We start from the raw sequence: 14,420 nt of genomic DNA on the forward strand, positions 1-14,420 counted from the left end.
GATGGGGAGGACTGAGTTGTCCTAAACAGAATTCTAACTGCAAATAATACTCAATATAATCATTACATGACAAGACTCATGTCAGGGTCCACGCCAAATGCCTCTCCTTTAAGAGACCCCTTTTCTGAATGACCCCTTTGCCTCCATAATGAGTGTGGTTCATCTTTTCTCCAAACTTTCATATATATATGGGCACTTATTCCGTGTGAGGCAGTGTTCCTAAGGTTGGTGATACAGTGACAAAGAAATATCAAGATCCTTTCCTTAAGGAACTTATATTCTATTGAAGAGAGACTGTGAAAAACCAAAGAGACTGTGAAAAAGCAAATAGGTAAATAAGGCAGTTGCAGGCTGCAGTAATGGCCCTGGAGGAGACAGGATGATGTGCCAGAGAGTAATAGAGTGCAGACAGGGAGTGAGCAATAAGCTTGGGGGTCTGGAGGCGTCTTGGAGGTGACATGTGAACTGAAGTCTGAAGAATAAGGCAGAACCATGCAGAAAGAAGGGAAGAGCACATATTTTTATTGTTGATAGTAACAGTTGTGTCCAGAATTCTACTGGCTAGTAAACTCATTGGGCACAGAGAATGTTATTTACTGGTATTTGTATGTCCTGCAGCATCTGAATTGAGCTTTTGGTTGGGATAGGCTCCAGGAAACACTTGTTAAATTAGATAAATCATCTTGATGGCAGTAGGCGAGAACTATCATAAGGTGCCATTCTGCACAGTTCTTTGAATGATAGTCCAAAATGCTAGGTTTTAAAACTTCTGGAATAAAGGATTAATATTTCATTGGATCTGTTGGCACATAGTTGTGCTAGTATCTTTTAAGCATAACAGCAACTGAGTAGGAAAGTGGGCAGCCAACTGGGTGATGCTTATACAATAGAAGCTGTTTATTCAGCTAGCTATTATGTTCTAGAAAACATGCATAACTCAGATACTGTCCTCTGAGCACAGACAGCTGGTTGAAAGTCTCTTCTGTAGATCAAGGTTACATTGCATTTTAGCACGTAGAACATTCTTCTCACTGTCACCTGTGAACTCTTCCTTCGTGACGTGAATGAGGGGAAGAAAGTACTTTCTATTTTTATATTAGCATAAAACTTGGGAATGTGAGAGCTGAGAGGGACTAAAAAGAGAGGAATTATTATTATCATCTGGAGTAAGACTATGTGAGTTCATAGTTCTGCTACTTACAAGCTTTGCGATCTTGGGCAAATGATTTAACCTCCCTGTGGTTCCGTTTCCTTATCTGTAAAATGAGGATCATAACACTAGTGGTCATGAGGTTTAAATGAATTAATGCATGTAAATGCTATGAAAAGAGTTTGGCACTTATAAAGGTTATAAAAAATGTTTTATGTCATTATCTAGTTCAAAGGTCTCAGACTCCTCATGGACCTGATTTATTCCTCATATCAGTTGGCTTGCACAATGTTTCAAATTTTTTTAAGTTGCCAATGTTGAGCAATAGAATTATTTTATACAACAACTAGATTTTCTGCTCTTTTTGAAAAACTAAGAAGTCTGCAACACTGGGCTTACATTAGCATGGCAACTTTTCGCGGTGTTAGAGCAGTGGCCTTCCCTTTTATGCTGAGCCTGTCCTCTCCAATTTACTGTAGTCTCCACCATTCTCTATTGCATCCCTGACATGGAGGGGTCACCCGTTAATATGAACAGCCTACAGGTATTTGGGCTTGCTTCTCCTCTCTTTCTAGAGCAGAATAGCTCTGCACAGATTTTGCATTCATGTTGGGTATGCCAAGTAGGGGTGAGGAGCAGGCAGACAAGCATTCTATGAAGAGCAATTGCAGTGAAAAACATTCCTTAGCCAATCGTACTCTCTTAAAATTGAAATCCTGTAAAGCCAATATGTCAAAGTTACAGTCTATGTAATACTAAATTTAAAAAAGGCTTATATCACAGTCTGTATTTTGAATATATCTATTGAAATGGCTCATCCATTATTCCCATGCATTTACTTCTTGGAAACATTCATTCTGTTCAGTTCAAGCAATGCTTATTGTTTATCATGCACCAGGCACTTCTTCCATTAACAGAGGACAAATGTGGTTAAGACACTGTCCTTTCCTTAGGATCTGATTGTCTAATGACTGAGACAGGTCCCAAAAGAGACGTCAACAGGTACGCTAAAGTGTTCTCTACTTTTCTCTCTCTCTTTAACTCAAGGGGAGTTTATGTCACCCAAAATCCAGTCCCACCCAATATGGGGCTGTGAAATGAATTTTAGTTAATAAACATAAATATTTTAATCCTGCAGAAGTTTTTATTTGAGCCATGTATTTTGTATAAATTTTGCATAAATGACAACAAGCAAACTACAAGTAAAGGCAACTTCCCCCCTCTGTTTTGGCTTTACTAATGAAGAGAATTTGTTTTGCACTACGGAGTGGAATATACCTTGTTGGGAAATTGTTTCAGAGTCCTGTTAAATGTTTAAAGACGTGCTGGCGGTTGGAGTTTCCATAATGTAATCTAAGCAATCATTTCCTGGGAAGGTTCCAGACTTGCTGAGTCATTAATTTAGCATACCAGGTTAAAACGCAAATCAGTCTCTAGAAAAGCAGGATACGTTGTCTCTGTAAGTAGGTGTTCAGTGCATATAGTTTTAACTTTGGCAGTGATTTCAAATGGAACATTATTAGCGTAAGGCGCTTCGCAAAACCATAGACTTTAAAAAAAATTTTTTAATCTAAAATCTTTCTTCTATTTAATCTCTAATCCTGGCTTTCAAATTCAGCTTTCATCATTTTTATGTTCTCATATTCTCTCCCATCCATGAGGGTGATGCCTCTTACGCTGAGAACAGAAAAGAGACCTTTATACTTTCCATCGTTTCTAATTTGCCAAATCAAATCATTTACGTACATCCATCCCAATACCATATATTATAGTGATGTCAGTTCTCACAAAAGTTCCACACCTGTAATTTGATCCAAACTCCTCCACTCAGGAAAAAAACAATTCATAGGACCATTGGCTAATGTAAAAATGTAAATTTTTAGACGCACATTGTCCTGCATATGCTTACCATAATTATAGAGAAGGGAATTTTAAATCTGTTCTGAGTTTTGAGCCAGTTTTTGCTCTGAACGTAATAATGACGCAGAATGAGACAAAATGTAGCCGTTCCCTTTCCAAGGCATTTCAGCTCTCCTCCCTCTTCCCGTAAAAGACAATCATTCTGCAGATTGCCCAGGTTCACAGGATGCACAGTGCCAGACTGGAGCAGCAAGTAAGGGTGGAGATTAATTTAAACACCGTTTAGCTAACCTAATAAATTTAGTACAACCATCACTAGTGTTGATGGGTAAGGAAGATTTTCTCTTTCCCACAGTTCACTTTAAAAAAGATTTTATTTAAAACTCTAAAGTACTGTACACATTATAGTTAAATATACAAATAAGTAAAAAAATAAAATGAAGTATGGTAATGAAGAAATAAAGCAATAGTATATCTCTTTACTTTGAATAATAATGCGTTACATGCAAAAAAGCCTGATTATTAAGCCAATATAACCCTTTGAATCACTAAGTCTGGTTTCCTGTTGACATTATCTTAACGTCCAGTCTAGTTGGATTTAGATCAGTGAGATATTTTAAGCATCTATTTCCTTTAAAATTACCAATTTCTGTTTTTACCTACTCTATAACTTGCTACTATCAAACAAAAAAATACTGTAATTGCGGCTGTCTGGTGTACTTACCTTCAAATAAAACTTCACATAATAATTGAAATTACGTATTTTTTGCTTAAAATAGTAACTGAATATTAATTACTAATGAAAAATATATCACTGATTCTGAAAATCCTTAGAAGTATTTGGTTTACATTCAAATTATTAGAAATATTTTTAAAGGGATGATTTGGCAGGATTACAGAAATGGTGGGTCTTAAACATTTATCATAAATATATATATTATAAATATACATATAAATACAGGGCAATGGCCTTATTTCATAGGCTCTTGTTTTTCTGTTTGTTTTACAATCTGTTATATATCAATGAAGGCCTTGTTTTACATTTTGAGTAAAGAATGGATAAATATCTCTTAAGCATTTATGGTCATCAGATAGTGACCCAGTCTTCCCTTTATGTGTTAGCTTCTTAGATTTGCCTCCTGGTAGGGAAAAGCACATGCAAATATATGTATGCACACTCCCAGAAACATAGAATATAATTCTGCAAACAAAATTTCGGAAGGCTTCTCCGCTCTCCCTTTCCCAAAGTGTTTGTAATTTAGTAAAATTAAACAACTCAATCTCTTTCCAGCAGATCAGTTCCCACATAAGTCACCATGCATGCACCCCGTCTCAAGATTTTAAAGCTTTGCCTTTTTCTTTAGAAATATAGGCCACACTGAAAATGATTAATTATATTTGGGAGTATAGGAAAAGGTAACAATAAGAAATAAGTATTTCTGGCCATGTTGCTAGCTGGTTTTAATTTTGAAATGTCATGAATGACAGGAGGGCACTCTTTATTAATGCTATTAAAATATTAAATTGTTATTAAATCTTAAATGCTATTAAAGTCTTAATTTCTGACACTATAAATTATGCAGTTTGTGAGTTGTTATTCTGTGTCGAGGACACATGTGGCTGTGTGAATCTGATCATTGCCTGAATATATGTGTAGTACCGTCTCTGGGCCACAAAGTAACAGCCAATTTCTTTTCCCTAAACTCTTGTAATGTTTTAAAATTCCTTATGTAATCCTGCCTTGAAGGTAATAAATGAAATGACTTCTTAAGGATAATTCTGGTTCTTGTAGTTTATGGCAGTGTTTATGTGAATGTTACCATGTTGGATGAAAAGAAAACATTCAGTTTATCAGACTGCCTCTTGCTCTTCTGAGGGAATTTGCCCCGTGGTAGAGTAAACAGTCCTATGTCAAACTGGCTCTGTTAATACAGCCTCGAATTAGGTATCTTAAATTAAGGAAAATAACTGAACAGTGATTTGGTCAACTTTTCTTATGATTTTCCAAATCGGAGAACATTTTAAGTCTGCTAAGAAAGTGTGACATCAGGTCAGTTTTTATTCGGTGCTGAAACTTTCCAACTATGGAAAAATAGCACTTTTCCTTTTAGTCTATGTTCAAAACTGGCCCGTTGGCTACAGTTGCTCAAGAAGGACACATAAAACAGGGACCTAACCCTGTGGATTTAATTATTTTTCAATTCTATTGAAGATATTTATTCAATATATTCATCTTTCTGGCTTGGCAAACCTTTGACTTATCTTTAAAAGCTCCCTAGATGTCACTACAAGAGTTGAGCCTTTCCAGGGTGTTTATACTTTATAGTTTTCCTTTATGGAATTGTAATTTTAAATCTAACTGTAGACATACTATTCCTAAGTAGAACCTCATCTCAAATTTCTTTTTATCGAAGCTAGTGAATCTGCAAATCAAAATTTCCCCATTTGGTAATAAATGGTATTACCTTTTGGTGCAGATAGGCATTGAAATGAATGGAAATTGTATGTAAATATGATTTATTTTTCATCTTGTCAGTAATTATTCCAAATTAGAAGTTAACCGGAGTAAGGTGATAATATAGGGGCTCTAGAGGCGAACAAATGTAGTTCATGTTTTGGCTACACTGTTTATTAGCATTTGACCCAGAATTTAAACTTTATGAGCTTGGATGCTCAACTGCAGAAAACAAGGCCTATCTTGTAAGGCATCTAACACACTGATTACTAAGAGTAGGAACTTAATAAATGAGATGTATACTTATAATAATTATGAACAAATAATTCAATTTGTCTTTTATTCTGATGATTCCCAAGTACATTTCCATATCAAGAAATACCATGAAATTGTCCAAAAACATTGAAAGCAGTTCATTTTAATTCATTTAATTTTTAAAAATATTTGTACTGGGCTGATTAAATAATCCCAAAATGAGAAACAAGAGTGCACAGAGGCATACTTATAACCAAAATCCCAGTATTTATGTGTCTTGTATACTCCATTAGTCACTATATTTTTCAGTCATAAAAATGATAGTGTAATTTTAACCCTTTACTTTTATATGGTTGAGGAATAATTTTAAATCATATTTATTCTTTGAGGGAGTGCAAGGAAACTGTGGACACTTTTCAGATGAAGTACCATGTAGGGCAGACTGGGGGGATTTACTCTTCATTTTCTATCTTCCTGAACCACGTGCATTTTCCAGCAATGTGCATATCATACTTTAGAAGATGTCGATGAAGTAATGTGTGCAATGAGATTAAGAATCATTTTTTTGTTTGTTTACAACTTTATATTTCTGTATTAAAACCAATTAAATTACTTTTTAAAAACCAAAAATTATTTGAAAGTTCTAGAAATCAGGTTCAAATATTCTGATCTCCAATTCTTTTCAGACTATCAAAACAAGGTAACTCAGATAAGAAGTTAAGGGGGAATAAATTACAGTAAAGAACAGAAACATAGCTTTAGTTTATTTTTCTCATATTCTTAAGGATCAAACCACTAAATACAATAGTAAAACAAAATGTGATTTAAAAATACATAAACATATAAATCAAGTAGTCTCTTACATCTTATTGTCGTTTATTGTTTTTCAAACACATAGCAAAAGTCACCATCAGAGTCTTTTATTGGTCGAGAGAAGAGGTCGAATTCTCAGTCATACATCGGACGGCCAATTCAGCTCGACAAGATTTTGATGTCTAAAGTTAAAGTGCCGCACACATTTGTCATCCACTCCTACACCCGGCCCACGGTGTGCCAATACTGCAAGAAGCTTCTCAAGGGCCTTTTCAGGCAGGGCCTGCAGTGCAAAGGTAAGGATCATCTTGCCACCAAATATTTGTCACCAGCCAAAGTTTGATCCTTAAACTAATCCTCCTCCATTTGAAATTACTGTGTTTTTGTTTCACAACTTCTCTTTCTGAGGAATCCTTGATTTTTCTTTGTTTTCTTTTTAAAATCATTGTGATTAGATTGCAGATTCAACTGTCATAAACGTTGTGCACCAAAAGTACCCAACAACTGCCTCGGTGAAGTGACCATTAATGGAGGTAGGTGAAGATCAGCAGTCACGTCCCTGCTCCTTTCCTGTTAGAGAGTGTGTCAGTTATGACTTAACAGGACTTGTTACTCTTATTGTTTTCTGCTCAGGTATTTGTGTCCCAGCCCAAGGTAAGTTATGGCCTCAGTTTGTTCTACTTTACTGTAGAAAAGCTCCCATTCCAGCTCATTGAGTTTTGATAAAAACCAAAGAGACTTTCTCAATTTTTACATGGTGAACAGCTAGTATTGAAAACTTGGATGTCCCGAATTTCTTCCCCAGCTCTCTTGTTTTATATGCCTATCCTAGTTTGTTCAGAAACATGGAAATTGTTGGAATTCCAGCAAGTTATAGCTGTGTCTCTTTTCCTCCATCTTCATTCCAACCATTGAGACAGAAGTTAACTTTTCTTCCCCGTATGCGAAAGAATGGAAGAGTCACAGAGAAATAATCACCCACTTCCTCCACCCATTTGCTTCCACTATGTATGTGCTTGTTAACCTGTGTCTTTAATAATAATAAAAGGACCTTTAATTCAGCCAATTAAAAATACGTATCATTTTCTATGTTTGGGAGTATTCCTTTGAGAAAACTCTAACTGCATAAATTAACTTTGAAGGATTCCGAAGAAAAATGCCATGTCCTAAAGGAACAGCTCACATTTTCTTCCCAAGTCGTATTTCTAATGGATTCTTAGCAAAATATTTGACTTAGTATCCCAGACCAACTTTTTCCATAGATAGTGGTCTGCTTTATACCTTCAGTCTGATATCAGTTTTCTGATTCCTCTGGAAAGAAAAATGGAGATAGAATACCAGAGAAATAAGTTGAGTATTTTTGTTACTAAAACACTGAAGAACAAGGGATTATCTTTGCTCTAGAACTTTCTTCTCTAGAAGAAATATACACCTAGCAGAACAAGAAGAAGAAGGGAAATCTCTCCAGGAAAACATTCCCATACTAGTTTCTGCCTTGGAGATACATGAATTAGCTGCCAAAATGGAAAGCTTGGCAATCTTCTCACTTTCTGTGGCGTGTGATATTGACTTTGTTCAGGCGCAGGAAATGTCTTGATAACTAGAACTAAAGGGGAACAGTGAAGTTTTTGATGTTGTTGATTACTTTGAAATTGCATTTTCCCATGTAGTCAGAAAAATTTGGTAAAATGTGAATTTTCCAAGCTTGGCAGGCTAGGGTCTCTAATCAATCTATTTTCTAATTTTAAAATAAGTACTTTGCATTAGTAATTTATTTTGCTGCATTACCGTCACCTACATAATGACAGGATTCAATATTACTTCAAATATCAAATATCTTAGGCATTTAAAAGCTGTTGCTTCTGTGGCTGATTTTAATATTGGAATCCATGATTTAAGAAGTTACTGGAATAGCAGGAATCAACAACCCTGAGTCGTCTTGCATGTGAAAGTTTCCCTCATCCTCCCGTGTATTTCTTTTTCCCACCAGGGCTGTGCTACTGAAATATGATGGGTTTCCTCTTCAAGTGTACCTGGTATCACTTTGCTTCCTAGCATTTCGCTTCTATCCCACCCTTGGCTTCCTTCTAAGGCTCTCCAAGACTTTTCATGTTTTTAGGCTTGGGGGCACAAAAAACAAGCATCTGCTTGTAAAATTATGTATTCATTCTTTTACAAATTCAGATTCTTATGAATTACAAAAGCAAAGTGAAAGAAAAGGTAAATTCCTCACATAAGTATTTATTTTAGGGCTTCCAATTGATTTGTTTTACGATTGGATAACTTTCTCTTAAGTCCTGGCTCCAGGATTCCAGGCTTATCTTCATGGGTGCAAAACAATTTTTTAGATTTGCTTAGCCCTGGGGCAGAGTCTGACGTGGTCATGGAAGAAGGGAGTGATGACAATGACAGTGAAAGGAACAGTGGGCTCATGGATGACATGGAAGAGGCAATGGTTCAAGATGCTGAGATGGTGATGGCAGAGTGCCAGAATGACAGTGGGGAGATGCAGGATCCAGACCCGGACCACGAGGACTCCAACAGAACCATCAGGTGAGGGCTGTACTCCCAGCCTCCGTCCAGCAGTGGAACTCCAAGTGGTATTTACTTTTTAAAGCTCTTTGATATTTTAATCTGTTATAAAAGAAGTTTAAAGTGTATGCTTAATTTGTTGATGAACGAGTGGGGTACTGTCAAGGAGAGGAGAGCCTTTGGAGTTAGGAGGTCTGGATTCCCTTGGAGAAGTATAGTCTGCATCCTTTCCTAGCATTGCCTCATTCTTTGACCCATTTTCTTTTGCGTGTAAGGGTACTCAAATTTGCCATCTACAAGTTGACTACTAAATTAACGTTTATTCAGAGCTCATTGTGTGGAAATACAAAGATCCAGGACCAGAGTGGACATAATCTATTTTATAGCCGGCCCCTCTTAGAAATATCACGTATGTCTACACCTTACTGTTCTTGACTTTATTTCAGAAGTATGTGAAATTTTATATTTGTGATCTAATTATTGATACTTTTTGATTACTAGATGATCCCATTTTTTTATATCAGGGGTCAACACACTACAGCCAAATGAGGCTGCTGCCTGTTGTGTAATAAAGTATTATGGGAGCATAGCCATGCCCATGGCTGCTTTTGCACTACAATGGCCGAGTTAAATATTCTGCAAAGCCCAAAATATTTATTACCTGGCCTTTTACAGAAAAGGGTTCCCAACGTCTGATTTATATTCTAAAGTTTATTCAAACTTTTGTGTCCATTTTACAAATGCCACATTCATTGACAAACTGAAATTGTTCATGAAAGTAGAGCAATAAAATAATTGGATTTTTCTTCCATTTAATGACATAAGAAATATGTTTAAAATACTGGAAAACATTAGCCTTTGACCCAACTGTCTTTTGAAGGTGTGTATTTCTTCAGTATCCAAGTGTGAGGGGGCTGGAGAGTATGCTTACATATATGCATGTTGGGGAATGGGGAGAAGAGAGGAGGAGATAGAGACAGAAAGGAAAGAGAAAGAAAGAGATGAAGGATTGACATAATTCCATGAGCAATAGTTGTTTAAAAGACAGTTTAAACGGCATATTCTAATTTTTAGGAAATTCTCCCGGGAGATTCAAATTCATGTTAAATATTATCTGTTATCTATAAATGATGAATATTTTGCCTGTATTATGTAATAAGTAAGTAAATAAGCTTTCAGGTGTGATTCTGAATATGTGGCCTCAGTACACTGAGACGGGAATCTACCTGATGTTTACCCGAAAACTGAGCACCATATAGTTCAACCTTAAAACCAAGGTGCTTATTATCCTGCCTCGGGATTTTTCAAGTGTACATATGAAGTGTCTATCACTCCTCAGAGTAATCTAGATTCTGAACTATGATACTCTGACAGTACATTTCACTAAAAATGGGATGTGAATTTCTTTTGACTTTCACTTTGAAATAGCTTAAATAAGGTTTTATGCAAGAAAGGAAGATCTGCATCTAAAAACAATTCTTTCCTATAATATTTTGACTTTTCAAGTCCGTCCACAAGCAACAATATCCCACTCATGAGGGTAGTGCAGTCCGTCAAACACACGAAGAGGAAAAGCAGTGCGGTGATGCAAGAGGGGTGGATGGTCCACTACACCAGCAAGGATACGCTGGTAAGGTCCACGGCAAGCGCTTGTCTCTTGTTTGGCTAGCTTTAATTGGAGGAGTTGCTAATGCCCTGTGAAGACTGCGGGGTGTCTGAGCTACCAGGAGCAAACCTTAGCGCAGGCGTGGCATAGGATCCGCTGGAGCACAGCGACTGACTCTGGGTGTAGGATGTAGTCGAGCAAGCAATGAGTTAGGAAAAAGCACAGACAGCAATCTCAGGGAAACAAAATCATTTACCTCTATGGCTTGAGATGATCCCCAAGCAACTTGAATGTCTGTCATTTTATAGCAGTCGCGAAAACGACAGTGTGGCTTTCAGAATGCTCCTGTGTGATTCAGAATTTTTTTAAAAAACACTGCATTTTAGGGAGAGAAAAACAATGACCACTATTATATACTTCTCAAATCCTTAAAGTGTTCACTTAAAAACTGACCTATTCAGGAAAACAGTAATCCTATACTTTATTAGATAAAAGAAAAGTATTAGATAAAAGACAACACATTTTAATTGTTTAATGTAATCTGAGTTGTTCACTACTCCAGATTTTCCTAATAGTTGATGAATGAGGTTGTGCATGTGTGTAAGAGAGAAAAATTTGATTTACGTTTCAGTTGAACTAATTGACATTTGGTGATAAGCTTCTTTCTCAGTTACTGGTAATATTTTCCTCATCACCTCCTATCTATAGGCTCTCCATCATTTCTTTAGATAAACAGACACCTGTAACCTAATTGCTCTATCGATAATCTCAGTCTTCTCTGATGGAGAGAGATTTACATGACTCACTGTAGGACTCAATTGAATATCATATAGTTCTTCCTAGACATAGCATAAAATATGTAAAGCATATTTAGTGTATTTTACTGGTGTAAGATTGGTTGTGGAAGGGACCAAGAAAAATGCCGGGGCTTTTTGGTCTAAAAAGATGAAAACACACACACACACACACACACACACCCTAAAATCATGGAGCATATACCTACAGTGAACAAGGACCTGATCACCAAATCATAGAAGTTTCAATCTGTAGTGAGCTTAAGAGAAAGTAGAGTTATTTGATACATTCCCCTGACTTAATGTTAAGTTGATGCTGTGGAGTCAACCTTGCCATCCAACAAAATATTCTTTATAAGTTCTGCTGCAACATTCAGAATTCTTTTATCTCCTAATGGAAGCCAGAATACCTGGCTAGATCAGCATGGCATTCCTTATGTTCTAAAATAATGAGAATATGTAAATATTATATCTCCTACTAAGCTCTTTTATTTTATTACTATCTACAAATCCACTTTATCTCTTCAAGCAGTCAAATAAATTTAAAAATAGTATTTTCTGTTTACTATGCATGCACTAAGTGCTAGGCACTGTGCTGGGGGCTAATACATCATCTCCTTTATCACTCATGACTCTCTGATGTAGACGTGGAAACTTATCACACGTTTGCTAGACAGTCACCTTCTAGAGTCTGAAATTGAGTGTGAGTCTTTCTGGTCCAAAGCCCATGCACTTTCTACCATCAAATCTTATGTCCCCATAAAATGTTTTCATTTGATCAATCTTGGGTATTTTTAAAGTTTTTAAAAGATCCTGAATCTAACTTCTGTTTCAGCGGAAACGGCACTATTGGAGATTGGATAGCAAATGCATTACCCTCTTTCAAAATGACACAGGAAGCAGATACTACAAGGTAAGGGTGGCTCTTGCCTTGATTGGAGTCTCATGCCCCCTCTTGCTTTCTCATGGGCCAGTAGAGTATCAGAAATACAAAATACGTCCAACAGACATGACTGTTTTTGTGCTTGCTCCAAGAGATAGTTTTTCTTCTCTGCAGTTTGCAAATTTGGGGGGAATCAGGTTGTGACCCCATGATAGTTATCTGTGCATTTCACATTTCCCTGGGGAGTGCTTCTGGCCCCATGGGATGGTGGGGGCAAGGGGAGGAAGCTTAATTGAGTATTTTAGCAGAGATGTGTGATTTAACTAGAAAACTCAAGGTCACAGCAGGTTAGCTAAAAGTAAATTCCCCAAATCCACCAGATCCAGCTTTTTTAAAAAAATTTTTTCATCTATAGCCTTGCAGCACATCATAGGGCATTAGGAAACATTCTATGATTTCTCCATGCTTTGCCAATATTCATAAGGAGCAGTTTCCTCTAGACAAAAATTTGGCAGCAATTTTCATTCTTTCTCTCTACATGAAATAATATAGATGTCACATAATGTATCATCCAGTAAAACATGGTTCCAAAGAAGTTCATAGGGAAAACAGTATATACTTGCTCCTTCAAAATTAATGCAGGCTCAGGCATAGTTGATATGATTCTCCATGGCCACTTTACACAGCTCTAACAGAAAAAGGAAACCTCAATAATTTTTAAATTAAAAATTTGTTTTAAAAGTTATTATATCCTAGTCACTCCATACCTACTGGAAGACAATGTGCTGATTAATCTTTTAATATCAAAATTGTCTTAAAAGCAACTGCTGTTAAAACCAATCTCTGTGCTTTTCCTCACTAAAACTATTCACTTGGCTATATTTTTATATTAACATCTATCGAATCAAATTATATGGTTCATATTCAGTCCCTTAAAGAATAGTTAAAATTTAAAAACAGCGGTACATACCCAAAATCATTTCAAGTGTTGTCTTTCTACCTCACAATTATAAAAATTATCATTTATATTCTTAGATTTTAATGCAGGTTCAAAATCATTATTCTTATTTATACTTATTCCTGCCACATAAACATAGTAAAAAAGTCACTTGAATTTTTCTGGAAAAAGGAGATCATAAGGTTTCCCCTAGTGAAGTTATTTTTAAAGTTTGTTTAGTAATATTCTGTGTTTTATAAAACCATTTTATATAAATGATGGCTATTTGTGGTATCATTTCTCACATATCCTTGGCATGAATTTTATTTGAAAGTTTACATATTTCTGATAAACTACATTTAGCACACTCTTTCTTTCACAGGAAATTCCTTTATCAGAAATTTTATCTCTGGAACCAGCAAAACCTTCAGCTTTAATTCCTAATGGGGCCAATCCTCATTGTTTTGAAATCACCACAGCAAATGTAGTGTATTATGTGGGAGAAAATGTGGTCAACCCTTCCAGCCCACTACCAAATAGCAGTGTCCTCACCAGTGGCATTGGAGTGGATGTGGCCAGGTTGTGGGAGATGGCGATCCAGCATGCCCTCATGCCTGTAATTCCCAAGGGCTCGTCCGTGGGTTCAGGAACCAACTCGCACAGTGAGTCTGCTAGTTTTCTAACTGTCTGTAGAACAGAGGAAGAGAGTCTCCTTGGGGATGATTTAGTTTATTGGAGAACATAGGGTCTATAAATAAAAGCTGCTATGCATACTAAGATATTTCATTCATTAAATTATCCTATTTTATTGTTTATTTATATTAAAATATGGGGGCTGGCCCGGTGGCACAAGTGGTTAAGTGTGTGTGCTCTGCTGCGGCGGCCTGGGGTTCGCGGGTTCGTATCCTGGGCGCGCACCGATGCACTGCTTGTCAAGCCATGCTGTGGCAGCATCCCATATAAAGGAGAGGAAAATAGTCATAGATGTTAGCTCAGGGCCAATCTTCCTCAGCACAAAAAAAAGAGGAGGATTGGCATCGGATGTTAGCTCAGGGCTGATCTTCCTCACAAATAAAAAAATAAATAAATAAAAATAAAATATGAACAAATTCACGTAAACCCCATATATTAGGCA

The 14,420-nt window shown here is 36.5% G+C and overlaps 1 protein-coding gene across 4 annotated transcripts in view; it reads left to right on the plus strand.

Annotated features, from left to right (window-relative positions):
- PRKD1 (protein kinase D1) overlaps positions 1-14,420 on the plus strand; it is a 290,658-nt gene that overhangs the window by 230,788 nt on the left and 45,450 nt on the right. For 2 of the 4 annotated variants that reach the window (XM_087423100.1, XM_087423114.1), the window contains 7 exons: positions 6,619-6,829; positions 6,989-7,066; positions 7,167-7,187; positions 8,882-9,086; positions 10,572-10,695; positions 12,301-12,378; positions 13,668-13,947. In XM_087423100.1, coding sequence (XP_087279226.1) covers positions 6,619-6,829; positions 6,989-7,066; positions 7,167-7,187; positions 8,882-9,086; positions 10,572-10,695; positions 12,301-12,378; positions 13,668-13,947 — 997 coding nt within the window. The remainder of the gene's footprint in view (positions 1-6,618; positions 6,830-6,988; positions 7,067-7,166; positions 7,188-8,881; positions 9,087-10,571; positions 10,696-12,300; positions 12,379-13,667; positions 13,948-14,420) is intronic. The other 2 variants (XM_087423108.1, XM_004421150.3) reach the window with 1 other exon arrangement.

This window comes from Ceratotherium simum, chromosome 3 (assembly GCF_057802395.1).
Source record: "Ceratotherium simum simum isolate JZ-2026a chromosome 3, ASM5780239v1, whole genome shotgun sequence".
In the NCBI taxonomy this organism is placed as follows: Eukaryota; Metazoa; Chordata; class Mammalia; order Perissodactyla; family Rhinocerotidae; genus Ceratotherium; species Ceratotherium simum.